The sequence below is a fragment of the Nicotiana tabacum genome, chromosome 5 (genome assembly GCF_000715075.1).
Source record: "Nicotiana tabacum cultivar K326 chromosome 5, ASM71507v2, whole genome shotgun sequence".
Lineage (NCBI taxonomy): Eukaryota > Viridiplantae > Streptophyta > Magnoliopsida > Solanales > Solanaceae > Nicotiana > Nicotiana tabacum.
In genome coordinates, this window is record NC_134084.1 from 156811430 (window position 1) to 156826829 (window position 15400).

Below are 15400 nucleotides of genomic sequence, written 5' to 3' on the forward strand. Positions count from 1 at the left end.
AGAAAAAGATGGAGCAAACATCGTCTCATCATTCTGGACTAATCAAAGCCTTGGAACTGAGGTTGGCAAATTTACAATATGAGATTTGTCCTCCAGGAACTTCACTTTTCCAATTTTTCCAACAACAACAAAAGGAGACGATTTCCATCAGAGAACAAATTCAACTTTTGAGAAATGACCACTTTGAGCCACAAAAGGCTCCAGTTTTCCCCTCAAAACCTACCTTCTTTCCTATGTCTCCACAAGCATATTCTCCACCTAAATTAGACTGCACCTTTTCTACTTTTCCATCTACCTCACAAAATTCAATTACTTTCACCCAACCCTTAAAAGAAGAACATGATTTCGATGTTGCAAAAATGGCTTGGGAAAGGAAGGACACTCTTGCGGCGCAAAAACAAACAAAGAAAAGGCGAGACCAAGGAGAAAGTTCAAAAGGATCGAACCCCGAAAATCTGATGATTTTTGACCAGAAGGCTCTAGACCTCTATGTCTCCTAGCGAAGGTACATATCAAAAGAAGATACTCCATGGTCGGAATATCTAAATTTATCAAACGATGAAACAATGGAAGATAGCTCTCAATCAAGCAATGAATCCACAACAAACTCTTTCGAAGATGACAACCCCCCAATATTTGTAAATCAGCCAAGAGATCCAGAAGTATCTGAAGTAGATAAGGAAAAAGAAGGCATGACAGATGAACCAATCCCAGAAAGAAAATATGAGCCCATGGCGTCAAAACCAGTTGGAACTGGCTTCCACACTTTCACCTTAGATGATGTCATGGTTTCAAGATGGACTTAAAGGATCCAAGACTTCTATACTTGGATGGTGAACAAAAAATTTTGGTGGAATGAGAAAAGTATATCATCCTGTCAGAACTCACTTCACGGTTCTCAGGAATTCTCAAAGATTGGTGGAACTCACTTGGAATTCAAGACAAAAATACTTTTTTTACTTCCCAAGATTTTGCCTTCAACATCAGAATCCTATATGAAGTTTTATGCGGAGATACTGGCTAAAGGCAGGAGAAAATGCAAAGACAACTCTTTGAGATGAAGTGTGTATCGTTCGACAGAAATGACATTGATAGGCATTTTCAAAAAATGGCGAAGATATGCTTCGAGATCGGTGGAGACATCAATCTAAAGCAAGCCTTTATCTCTTCCCTTCCAAAGTTGTTGGCAAGCCGAACCATGACCATCATTAAAGAAAAGTTTCAGTCTATAATAATTACCTAAATTGGTTATATCAGGCAAGCTATTTTCGTTGCATTAGATGGCATTTGTACGAAGTGCTCTGCCTTAAAACAAATTATCCAACACAATCCAACGCTTGACAAAGCATGCCACAAATCTGACCTAATCACCGGGTCAGGATGTTCTTGCCACACATCTAGGCGATGGAGAGAATTTAGGAGGTTCAAATGGCCAAGAATTCCAGACGGGAAATCATGGTCCAAGAGACACACAAAATATTTCAGACGTAGAAGGCCAGGAAATTTTCACAAGAAAAACAAATGTTTTATTTACCACAAGATTGGACATTTCACTAAAAACTGTCCCCAATCAAGAAGATCTGTCAAACTCCTTGAAGAGATTGACGATTACACTAGCATGCATCTCAGAAAAGAGAAGGACCTTGAATCCATATTCTCTATGGATGATGAACCTAATGAAGAAACTTTATTCTCTCTTGATATCTATGAAGATCAAGGCAATGTTCACTACCAAATTTCAGAACCAGTGATCGAAGCCCGAGAGGAGATCAACGCTCTCGTAGGCGTTCCTCAAGTAGAACTCAAGGTCTATTCATCCAAATGGGATAAACCAACTCTAGTTATTGCTTTCATCGACACCGAAGTTGCTTCCTCACTCATAAATCCTGCTGTTCTCCCTAAAGATCAATGGGTGCCGCACTTTAAGGATTTTAACACTGCATCAAATTGAATCCTAACTACCACCGTCATCATAAAGCATCCATTCACAATTGAGTTCTTTCCAGGATTGAAGTACAGAGCCAAGCTGATAGGGTCTGATGTACCAAGAAAATATCTTATAATTGGATTCGACATTTACAGACAACTTAGGGATCAACTCCAGATCAAGGCTAACGAGATAGCTTTTAAAAAGTAGTTCAAACTTTATTCTGAAATTCCAAGGCTATCCCAAATCACCAATAACGAACAAATCAAAGAGATTAAGCATAATCTCATTGAACATTCATGTGATGAATCCCACAAGGATTTCATGAAGAAAGGGAAAAGCCCGTTATGGAAAAACCAAGAGTTTTTTTTATCAAGCTTCCTTTCAAGAAAAACTAAAACATCAATCCGATAAAGACTAGTCATTCAGGCATGAATCCAGATCATCTTCAACTTGCAAAGAAAGAATGCAAAGAACTTTGGAATTTGATCTGATAGAGCCATCAGATTCACAATGGGCATGCAAATCATTTTATGTCAACAAAAGAGCTGAGCAGACAAGAGTAAAACTCAAGTTAGTTATTAATTACCATCCACTTAACCATTTCCTCCAAGATGATAAATTCCCCATCCTAAATAAACTCACTCTTTTCTCCCACTTAGCAAAGGCCAAATATTTTTCCAAGTTTGATTTAAAATCTGGATTTTGGCAATTGGGAATCCACCCTGAATAACAACCCATAGCGGGATTTTGCATCCCCGATCATCACTTCCAATGGAAAGTCATGCCCTTTGGGTTGAAAGCCGCACCCTCTTTGTTCCAAAAAGCCATGATAAAAATCTTCCAAATCCATCCTCTATATCTCCTTAGTTTACATTGATGACATCCTGTTATTTAGTGATACATTGGAAGAACATGTCAATTTGCTTCATCAATTTAAGGCATTTGTAACATAGTACGGGATCATGCTTTCAGCAAAAAAGATGGTTCTTGCTCAAAAGGAGATCAATTTCCTTGGAATGCATTTTGTCCAAGGTGAATACAGTCCAGGACCACATATATGTCAGGAATTACTCAAATTTCCGGATACCAACCTCACAACAAAGAAGATCCAACAGTTCTTGGGTGTAATAAGTTATGTAAGAGATCTCATCTCAAATATCTCTACATACATTTCACCGCTCACAGAAATGCTCAAGAAAAATGCTCCATCATGGGGAGAGAAACAAGATGAAGCAGTCAGAAAAATAAAAGAGATATCTAAAAATGTCAAGTCCCTCTACATCCCTTTAGATGAAAAGAAGATATTGCAAACTGATGCCAGCAATGAATATTGGAGTACTATTCTATTTGAAGAAAAAGATGGCCAGAAAAAAATATGTGGATACACCAGTGGAAATTTCAAAGATGCCGAGCAATATTATCATTCCACTTTCAAGAAAATTCTTGCAGTAAAGAACGGAATCAAGAAATTCAATTTCTTCCGTATTCATATAGAATTTCTAATAAAGATATATATGAAGGCCTTCCCAAAGATGATCCGGATAAATGCAAAAATTATTCTCAATCCTCAGCTTCTCAGATGGGCTCCATGGTTCTCTCCATACAAATTTCAAGTCAAGCACCTGAAAGGAAAGGATAATATTCTCGCGGATTTTCTGTCTCGATCGGAAGAATTCTCAAAAGGATTTTCTCCAGCAAAATTGAAGTCAAAGCAAAAGCTAATTAGCCACATCTTCATGCTTTCAAATATACCAGGAACAAGTTCATTAAAGCCAACAGATCATCCACCGGAGTTGCTCAACCTCATGGATCCCTTTGATCCGTCAATTATTATGGAAAGAAGAACTTATTATGAGCTCCAAGTTTTCCAGCAACATGGAGGATCCATTCTCAAGCCATATGGGGTCAATCCAGAATATCCGTTCTACCATATGTTCATAGCTCAAGCCAAGGATTTTCTACAAGAACTATTATGGTTTTTCTGGTACCTATGCCATAAGTATTATATTTTCATGGAATTCAAATACAACGCCTTCAAGGATTTTGATAACATTTCACCGGATCTTAAAGTATTTTTGCTATGGTTCAAACCTAGAAGATATTGGATAAAATGTTTCAATGATTCCTACACAACAAAGGTATTCATGTTCCACATGCAAGTAAAGATTATTAATGGAAAAGTCCAGGCGCAAGCAGAGGCATCATTCTGGTGGAAATTTTCCGTGCCCATTTTATCAATAGAGAAAGAATATAGGGAGGCACAAAGAATCCTTTTCCAGCAAAATAAGTGCATCCCGAGAGAGATATGGCCAAAAGATTGGGCAAGATGGAGTTATACCAACACTCATCCTCACTGGGAAAGAGTCCGGGAAGCAGCAAAATAGTATCAAACCCCATACGAAGTCATCTGAGAAAAAATCACTCACGACATTTCCCGAGTAAAGTTGCGGATCACATCTCTCAATCCAAAGGAGAAAGAACGCAGTAGAGAAGGACCGTCTAGTTCCAGGCATTACTACACAAGTTCTTTGAAAAGATGCCTAGAAGACAACCCTAGAATCAATGAAGGATAATTATCAAATCCCTACGAATCCCACCATAATCCTACATTACCTACCAAAAAACCCTTCAAAATCATCTACCCATGCCAAGACAAATTTCCACATCTTTCCATACTATCCGGGCCCCACTTCCACTTGTTTCCATATGCTTCATCACATGCAATACCCAACTTTCACATGTAGTCACATGCTCTCTCATACTTTCACATGCTACACCATGTATATTTTGCCCCTTCACATGTTTTCAGGAGCTTTTTAGTTGTTTTGCCTAAAGTCCTTCACATACCAAGAAGGACCCACATATAGATAAGTTTGCCATGTAAGATAGGTTTATTTTATCATGTAAGTTTGTCTTGTAATAACTTCCTAGTCCTATATAAAGGAGGCCTTGTAGTAGTTGGAAGATCATCTTGTAACCTTTGTAAATCTTTAGTGATATATTACATATGAGTTCTTTCTAAATTTCCCTCTTGTTCTTTCTTTCGAATGGATCGAAATGCCGGTCTATGTATGAAAATAAAGTAAGAATACTCTTTAAAAGTTAGCTTATTGTAGTACGAAAGTTTTTTAAGTTATAAACAGCTAACGTTGGTTATAGTACAAAAGTTTTCTGAGTTGTGTAGCTTGACAAACCGTCCCTTATAGGTTGTTGAAGCGCCCCTTTGTAGGAAAACTTTTGCGACTATAAACAAATTAACTGTTTGTGTAGCTTGGCAAGCTGTCCCTTATGGGTTGTTGAAGCCAGCCCCTTTGTAGGGAAACTTTGTATCTTCTTCTGATATGTATCATGGTTGGGAGACATAGAGGTCTGGAGCCTTTTGGTCAGAAATCATCAGATTTTCGGGGTTCGATCCTTTTGAACTTTCTCCTTGGTCTCGCCTTTTCTTTGTTTGTTTTTGCGCCGCAAGAGCGTCCTTCCTTTCCCAAACCATTTTTACAATATCAAAATCATGTTCTTCTTTTAAGGGTTGGGTGAAAGTGATTGGATTTTGTGAGGTAGATGGAAAAGTAGAAAAAGGTGTAGTCCAATTTATGTGGGGAATATGCTTGTAGAGACATAGGGAAGAAGGTAGGTCTTGAGGGGAAAATTGGGGTCTTTTGTGGCTCAAAGTGGTCATTTCTCAAAAGTTGAATTTGTTCTCTGATGAAAATCGTTTCCTTTTGTTATTGTTGGAAAAATTGGAAAAGTGAAGTTCCTGGAGGACAAATCTTGTATTGTAAATTTGCCAACCTCATTTCCAAGGCTTTGATTAGTCCGACATGGTGAGACGATGATTGCTCCATCTTTTTCTCAATTGTTTCCACTTTGCTCATCAATTTGTTTTGTGTATGGGCCACATTCTTTATGGTGTTGCCAATGTTGTTCAACACATTGTTTTGGCAGATGGAGTTTTCTGATTGCTAGTTCGTTATTGCTTCGATGTCACTTTTTGGGAGTTTTTCTCCAGTAGGTAGCACTATATTTTTCTTGGGAATTTTTGGAGCATGACTTATACTTTCCTTTTCAAAAGGTTGGAGTGAAGGAAAATCTAGGGTATGACAAGAGCTTGAAGGACTTATCATGAATATTTGTGGTTGTGTGGGATTTGTGGTTTTTTGAGTTGGTGAAGTTTCAGGTTCAGGTGGCTTTTTGGATTCTGGGGTATGAGCTGATGGTGATTTGGGTTTGGGTGTGGTATCACTATCTTCCTAGCTAAGTGTGAATTTTTCTAATAATTTTTGCCATTCCTAGGGTTTGTAACTGACAAGAAATTCATATTTACGTGGACGGCTTAATGAGCCAATTGAAGGATCTTTATTTTCATATTTGGCTCGAAATTATTTTTCAGTGGTCTTCCCCTTTTTCTTGGATTTTGGTTTGGTTTTGTTAAGGCCAAACCTTTCTCAATGGCGCTAGTGGTGTTCATCATATTCTCCAATTGGATCTTTCAAACAGTCTTGACAGTCGCAATCAAGATCCCAAGGGCAGTGTCCCGTAAAGGGGCATTTGAAGCACCAAGCCCTTTTTCCTTCTCTGTCAAAATTTTGACACCAGTCATGTTCTTCCATGATGCTTTGTATATTCCAAAAGAACTCTCCATCAGCTTCAGGGTATGTATCCGTTGTATCTTTGGGTTGAATCATTTGGCAAGAAAATATGGTTTTATTGGGTTTTTTGAGATGGGAATGGTCAAAGCTTATGCATACGGTTTTGTCATTTCTTTTGGTAAAAGTTGGTTTACCAGATTGCAAAGATTCCTCCGGTTCTCTTAACTTTTCATATCCAGGAATCTGGAAGAATTTTAACAAGCTCATCTCTGAAAATTTGTCTGGGTATTTGGGTGCACATGGTGTTCCTTTGGTAGCATCAATATTTAAAAGTAAAATATTTTCTCCTTCGGGAAGGCAAAGATCCATGGCATGATTTTGGGCTCGCCACGCCATTTTGTAATGAAGAGTGGCTTGGATGAAATCTTTGGCTTGAGGGGCTCTTTGGATTTGGGCTTGGATTTTTAGTGCTTTGGTTAAGTATGGATCATAAAGGGACACATTGAAATTTGGAAAGATAGTTATGAAGACAGTCCCAACATTCAAGGATACTTCTGCAGTACCCAAATTTGAAAACTTTCGTATCTATAATTTAGTTTCCTTTCTCGGAGTCTCTTACATTATTCTCTATACTGTGGTATCAGAGCCAGCCCTTCCATTTCGGAGGGAGGAACAATTTATTAAATATGTCTGGCAGTCAGAAAAATAAAGGAGATATCTAAAAATGTCAAGTCCCTCTACATCCCTTCAGATGGAAAGAAGATACTGCAAGGTCGGAATCTCTGAATTCATTAGACGATGAAACAATAAATCCACATTAAACTCTTTCGAAGATGACAATCCCCCAATATTTGTAAATCAGCTAAGAGATCCAGAAGTATCTAAAGTAGATGAGGAACAAGAAGGCATGACAGATGAACCAATCCCAGAAAGAAGATATGAGCCCATGGTGTCAAAACCAGTTGGAACTAGCTTCCACACTTTCACCTTAGATGATGTCAAGGTTTCAAGATGGCCTCAAAAGATCAAAGACTTCTATGTCTCCCAGCCAAGATACATATCAGAAGAAGATACTCCATGGTTGGAATCTCAATTCATCAGACTATAAAACAATGGAAGCTAGCTTTCAATCAAGTAATGAATCTGGTTTGTCCTAAACTTCTTTAAAACTAGGCATTGCCATCACTCTCCAACTCTTTCATAGTAGAACTCCACTTGAAGAAGGTGCCAAACAGTGCCTTTGTGTCCTCTAGGGTTTTACCTTGTGTTTTAGGGAGCAAGGTGTAGAAAAACACAAAACTTATGAGTGCAATCCCAACATACAAAAAGAAAGCTACCCCTATTGTAATGCTTTTGTATAATGATATAAAACTCATGATAACAATTCCATTTGTCAATCGATTCATTGCTGTTCCAGCACTACAACGAGCTAAGAGTGGCAGACGGGTGGGTCAGGTTGGATATGGGACGAAAATGGGTAATGCAAAACTGATAAATTATCCGACCTTACCCATATTTCACACAGATAACAAATGGATTAACCGGTGGATAATATGGATATCCATATTATCCATGACTTATTGAATATGATCACTTTTGGGTGAATTTTCGGTCTCCCAAACTTGAGGAACCCCCCATTTGAGACTTTATAAATGTAAAATCTTAACCCATTAGTTATCCATTGGTTATCCATTTTCAAAATGGATAATATGGTTCTTATCCATATTCAACCCGCTTTTAAAAAGTTCACAATCCAACCCATTTTTAATGAATAATAATAGCTGCCAACTTCTATGGTTCACTATATGACTGAGGGCTTGTTTAATCATAACCCAGCTATGATAAATTGGGAGAATGGAAAACAGAGGATCAACATACCATTCAAGTACTTCTACATGTAGACTATGGATCCTGAATTCACGAAAAAAGTGGGGGATAGCTGGACTGCTGAAATCAGAGGAATCAAAATGTATCAACTAGTGGGGAAACTTAATAGACTAAAGAGAGTACTCAAACAACTGAATAGAAATAAATTTAGTGACATAGAACTGAAAGCAGAACAAGCCAAGGAAAAGCTAGAGGAGTGTCAAAAGCAGATTCAACAAAGTCTCATCAATAAGAGTCTCATTTAAAAGGAGCAAGAATTCGCAAACAAGTATATGAGATTAAAGCAAGCAAGTGATCAGTTCTTAAGTTAAAAAAGCAAAGTACAATGGTTGAAACATGGGGATCAGAACAACAGATACTTTCATAGCTTTATGAAGGCTAGGAGCAATGTCAACAAAATCTTTTCAATAAAGGACTCTAAAGGCAGTATGATCACTAACATGAAAGGGATAGTAGGGGCTTTTGTGGACTTCTATACAGAACTGCTAGGGTCTACAAAAGAAGATAGAACACATGTATGCAACAATCTAGTGAGAAAAGGACCAATAGTGACAGAGGAACAAAGGAACATACTGGTTGAAGAATTCACTGAGAAGGAGGTCAAATAGGCTTTATGGAAAATTGATAGGGAAAAAGCTCCAGGTCCTGATGGATATGGTAGCAAATTCTTTAAAGATAGCTGGAACATAATCAGAAAAGACCTGAAGGAGGGAGTACTAGAGTTCTTCAATCAGGGAAGATGCTAAAGGTAATCAACAACATAGTGATTACTGTAATTCCTAAGAGCAGCCATGCAGAAGCAGTTAGGGACTATATACCTATTGCCTGTTGTAACACAGTGTATAAGGTCATATCCAAAATACTTTGTAATAAACTTAAAATCATCTTGCCAAACATAATTTCTGAAAATCAAAGTGCTTTTGTAGTAGGGAGAACAATTATGCAGAATATATTAATTTGCCAAGACCTGGTGAGACTTTATAATAGGAAAGCTGCAACAAAGAGTTGTCTGATTAAAATAAACCTGAAGAAAGCCTATGATTCTACAGAGTGGGAGTTTGTGGAAGAAATGTTACATGCACTCAATTTTCCTATGAAGTTCATAAGGTGGATCATGGAATGCATCTCAACTCCTCAGTACACAGTAGCTATAAATGGAGGGCTTTATGGGAAGGAAAGAGGGAAAGAGGGTTGAGGCAAGGGGATCCAATATCCCCATTGCTTTTTGTTATATGTATGGAATATTTCACCTGGATAATGGGGGTAGTAGCAAAACAGGAAGGCTTTGGATATCATACCAAATGTAAAAGTTTGCAGATCAATCATCTATGCTTTGCAGATGGTGTACTCCTTTTTGCAAAGGAGAGTTCCACTCTGTTATGCTGATGTTAAGAGGACTTCAAGCATGCATTTTCCAACTCTTTAGGACTAACAACCAATGCAGGCAAGTCCAACATATTTGCTGTCAATATGGAGACTCAGAAGATAGAGGGTTTATGTGAAATAACAGGATACATCAGAGGCAGACTCCCTTTCAAGTACTTGGGTATTCCAAAATCATCTAAGAATCTATAAAAAATGGATTGCCATGTGTTAGTGGACAAACTAACAACCAAAATAAGGAGCTGGGGTTCAAATAACTTATCCTATGTTGGGAGAGTGCAAATGATCAATGCGGTGTTGATGCATATTCATACATATTGGGCATCGATTTTCATACTTCTCAAAGCAGTTCTTAAAAGCATTACAACAATCTGTCGAAATTACTTGCAGGATGGTAAGGTGGAAACAAACAGGGTACCACTAGTGGCCTGAGACCTTGTATGTCGACCAAAACAAGAAGGGGGATTGGAATAAAGGACTATGTGGTATGGAACGAGGAAACCATAGGGAAGTATGTCTGGGACATAACTCAAAAGACTGACTCTATCTGGGTCGAATGGATCAACCACATCTACCTAAAAAATATATTGGTGGTGGTACAATGTACCATAAGATAGTAGCTGGTATTGGAAGAAAATATGCCACATAAGAGACAAACTTGCAGGTGGTTATACTCATGGAGGATGGAAATCACAAACAGGGAGATATACAATCAAAAAAGGCTACTCATGGCTGAAGGGAAACCTGGACACATGCTAATGGGGAAGATGGGTCTAAAACAAGCAAAATATTCCAAAACATAGCTTCATTTGCTGGTTGACTATGCAAAAGAAGCTACTCACAAAGGATAGGCTAGCTCTCAGAGGAATCAACTCAGATGGCCTATGTGTACTATGTGAAAATGCACCAAAAACTATTGAACACCTATTATATTAGTGTCAATTCTCCAAGCTATGCATCACTGAAGTACTCCAATGATTAAAGATACGAATCACAAAATTTGAAGGACAACACCTATGGAAAAGAGTAGCCAGGAAAATGGGAGGCAAACTAAGCAAGGAGTTCTCTTATGCGGTATTGGCAGCAATAAACTATCACATATGGAAGGGAGAAAGGAAGCCCTATATATGGCAGAGCTCAGTTCCTAGACCACACAGAGTATACGATCAAATTAAAAAAGAATGCAGAGTTCGAGTGATGGAGATACTCAGCAAGCGGAAAAAGGACAAGGATAGGAGATGGCTGGAAGAAGTATATAGATAGATAGATAGATAGATAGATAGATAGGAGATAGACATGAATAATATTTGTACAGAATAGGATAACAAATAGACTTACTTGGGCATAACTAAGTACGGGACTTTCTATATATAGCTAGATGATAGAATGTGTTTTTGTTTGCTCATTGTACTTTATTTTGGTGATGAATAAAATCTTTTCATTCCACCAAAAAAAAAAACTATTTTCTTTTATCCATTTGCCACCCCTAACTACAACCTTGAGGTAAAACGGGAATATTTCAGAACTATAAACCCATGCAAGATAGTATAGTGAAAATGCACAATCTAAGAATCATTCACTATCAGGCAAGTCAAAAACTCTTTTTGCTTAGGTGGATAATGTACAGAAGATGTATAGAAATGACTTCTTAGCTTGTAATTTCAATGTAAAGTAGGGGAGTCCCCTTTACATATGAGCAAAGGCCATAGTACGTAGTCTTCTTTGCTAATATAACGAGGACGTTGTTTACTAAACAACTTCAATTTGGACCCTTTTCTCACATTTTCTTTCAAAGATGGGTTAAATACGATTTCTATATATTCCAAAAATTTTATTGCGTACGTAGAAGAATAAATATCCCTTCCGTCTTAATTTATTTGGTACTGTTTGATTAAGCACGAAGTTTAAGAAAATAAGAATGTAAGACTTTTAAAACTTGTAATTTAAACCAATCCTGAGATATTTGTGTAGCTATAAATCATAGGGTAAAAAATGAGAATTTCAAGTTAAGATATTTTTAAATATAAAAATGTGACATTTATCTTTTTGGGATAGACTAAAAAGAAAAATGTATCTCTTATATAATATAAACTACGACTCGTAGTCACAAAAAATAAAAAATAAATAAAAAGATGAACAATAGCTACGATAGTAGATATGAAGCGACGCACAAGTGAACCACTATATATTCATTTGAAATATAAAAACATTAGAACAAGTTGAGACAGAATGCTGCAAATGGAAACAAATACCATTAAAGCCTGGACGTTGAAAATTTGCAACTATCCTTCGGCTGTCAAAACTATGTTTCTTGCCTTCATAAATATTGTTTACCAGAACACTAGACCAGAACAGAAATCAAATTCAATGCTCCAAAACCTATGTGTTTGTTTTTGGAAAATATCCAGAAAAAACCTACAGCTGCTACTTTTCGGTTGGGCATTTGGTAACGTGCTCATTATGCAATGCTCGCAAACCATACAAGAATTGTAAACAACACTAGACAAATCCGATGTGACGAACTTTAACTACTGGTGACGGGAGTCAATCCCAAGTCTCCCATATGAAAAACCACTCATGGAACCTTGCGGGCCCAAAACCTATGCTTGATGAACAACAAATCCAAAGGACTACTTAGTAGCAAGGATAAAAATTTAGAATTAAACATAGAATGACAAGGTTTTGGGGCCCCTTTGCCAGTAAGAGGGCAAACATACAAATGTAAACCCAATGGGTTTTGAACCCCACCTTGTCCTTCTAGAATACACATACTTCAACAAACCGTCTGCATGTATTGTTTCATGTGGAGACATATATTCTAAAAACATCTAAATCAAATGGTGAGAAGTATCACTATACATATATCACTATTTTGAGACACAAATACAAACTCTCTACTTATATAGAAGCTAGATTATACGTTCGAACCCGCAGTCACAAACCTATACAAGTCTACCCGAAATATCGATGAAATGGCCATAAGAAAATCAAACAAGTTGCCACAAGCTGTTGTGCTAAAGAAAATCTTGAAAAGGTGTTCAAGTTTGGGAAAGAAAAATGGCTATGACGATGAAGATGGTCTTCCCACTGATGTCCCTAAAGGCCATTTTGCTGTCTACGTAGGAGAGAACCGAACCCGATATATTATACCAATTTCTTTCTTAGCTCACCCTAAGTTTAAGTCCCTTCTCCATCGTGCCGAAGAGGAGTTCGGGTTTAATCACGATATGGGCATTACCATTCCCTGTGAAGAATTCGTTTTTCGATCATTAACTTCCATGCTGCAGCAGAAGAGAAATATTTAAAAGTTACATTTAATATTAATATTAAATAGAGCTAATACCCTAAAATCTCTCTAAACTATCAGATTTTTGTCAGTTACATATTTAAAATGTCGTGTATCTCCAAAACCCCCTGAACTATCATTAAAACCCTCTCGTGTGTATATTGCTAGCAGAGATGGAGGCAAGATGAAACAACACATGGTGTATTGCTTCTCTTTTTTTTCCTCAGCTTTCTTCACTGTAAATTTTCCATCCTTACCTTTTCTACTTCTGTTTAGTTCAGTGGCGGATCTAAGATTTTAAGGTTATGGGTGCTCACTTCCTTTAATATAAAGGTGCTATAAATCGCATAGTATAAGTGCACAATTATTCGAATGCAAGAGTAAAAGACTTAATATGAAAACTACTAATAATATTTTCATTACCAACAAATACTTTTAGTCACAAGTCATAATGAACTACTAATAGTATTATCATTACCAAAAGGACTTCTAAGTCACAATTCACAACTGTGATCGACGACTTTTCATATGTTGAAAACGATGAATAATGGCATCGTTGCTCACAGTTGAGAATATCTTACGCTCTACATAGCAAACTAAACAACTGTTTAAAAATTCATCACCTATGCTATTACGAAGCTCATTTTTTATGTAGTTCATGGATGAGAAAGCACGTTCCACAGAAGCGGTAGCAACAGGAAGAATGAGAGTAAACTTGATAAGTAAATACACCAGTGGCCAAGTTTAACGCAGGTCTGACTTAACCAATACTTTAGAAAGGTTACTAATTCCCTTCATGTTGAAGAACCTCTTGTCATGACCACGAGCATAAACTACAAAACTATCAAGCTGGAAACTAAGATCCCGGAGCTTGTTGCTATCAAACTCATTGGGATAATATTCAGCCAACTTCATTATCCTGTTCTTATCAAAATTACCAAATGAATTAAGTGGATTTAAACTAGCCATACCGAGAAGTAAGTCGGTACTCACGACATCAAAACGACTTCTAAGCTCTTGAAGATGCAAATCAATAACACCATTAAATATCTCAACATGCAAGTGATGAGAGTATGTAACATCAAGAGCTCTACGCTTTGACTTGCCAGGAAAATAGAGAGCATCCATCTTCGGGATCATTATCTCATGTTTATCACAGAATGAAGAGACATCATCCATTAATGATTGAAATTCACTATTCCTCATCCTTTGTAATCTTTGCTTTGTATGAGTGAGGAGTCCCATAGCATTGACAATATCTTGATCCATCCTTTGTAATGAGGAGCTCAAATCATTTGTCATCATTAGAACTTTCCACATCAAGTGCAACATAAAAACAAATTCAAATTCCTTAATCTTAGTCATAAGACTTTCAGCAACAAGTCTATCGGCATAATTTGGACCCTCAAGAGCAACAAATTTAAGAACATGAATAATTGATGAAAATAGGACAATGAGGTTATTTAACGTTCTATAATGAGAACCCCAACGAGTATCACCTGGTCGTTGAAGCCCACGTTCTTGATTTAGTCCTCGTCCAGTATGCACCTCACCTGATATGAGCAACTCATCTAATTTTTTAACTTGATGTTGTCGAAGCAAATCCCTGCGCTTAAAAGATGATCCAACAATATTTAACACATTAGTAACTATACAAAAAAAGTCATCTACATCTGAATGCTTCTTTGCAAGAGCCACAAGTGTTAACTGCAATTGGTGGGTAAAACAATGAATGCAATACGCCGATGGAGTTTCATTCAGAATCAAAGTCTTAAGACCATGTAGCTCTCCCTGCATGTTACTAGCTCCATCATAACCTTTCCCACGTATTTGAGATGGACTTAATGAGTGATACGAAAGAAAAGAGTCGATTTCCTTCTTCAATGATTGAGAAGATGTATTATTGACATGAACAATACCAACAAATCTCTCAATTACTTCGCCTTCTTTGTTAACATATCTCAAAACAAGTGTCATTTGCTCCTTGTGCAATATATTCTTTGATTCATCAACTAGTATCCCGAAAAAATCCCCATCCAAGTCTTCAATGATAGCTTTGATTGCTTCTTTGGCACAAACATCAACAATATCTTTCTGAATCATTGGGGAACACATCATTTCATTTTTTGGAGCATTTTCTAATATAATACTTCCAATATCCGGATCAATATCTCCATGCCATTGCAAGAGTTCAAGAAAGATACCTCTATTTGTAGAAGATTGACTCTCATCGTGCCCACGAAATGGCAATCCTAGTCTCAAAAGAAACCTAACCACATCGATTGAAGCACTCAAGCAACATCGAGACTCATTTTTTCTTTCTCG

The 15400-nt window shown here is 37.2% G+C and overlaps 2 protein-coding genes across 2 annotated transcripts; one reads left to right on the forward strand and one right to left on the reverse strand.

The window, feature by feature from the left end:
• The first annotated feature begins 12761 nt into the window (after positions 1–12761).
• Positions 12762–13094, forward strand: LOC107822516 (protein SMALL AUXIN UP-REGULATED RNA 12-like). Its single transcript, XM_016649070.2, has one exon. The coding sequence runs from the start codon at positions 12762–12764 to the stop codon at positions 13092–13094; it is 333 nt and encodes a 110-aa protein (XP_016504556.1).
• A 725-nt stretch (positions 13095–13819) lies between these two features.
• Positions 13820–15190, reverse strand: LOC107822515 (uncharacterized). The gene has a single exon (XM_016649069.2). It carries the CDS (start codon positions 15188–15190, stop codon positions 13820–13822), a length of 1371 nt encoding a protein of 456 aa, XP_016504555.2.
• Positions 15191–15400: the final 210 nt, after the last annotated feature.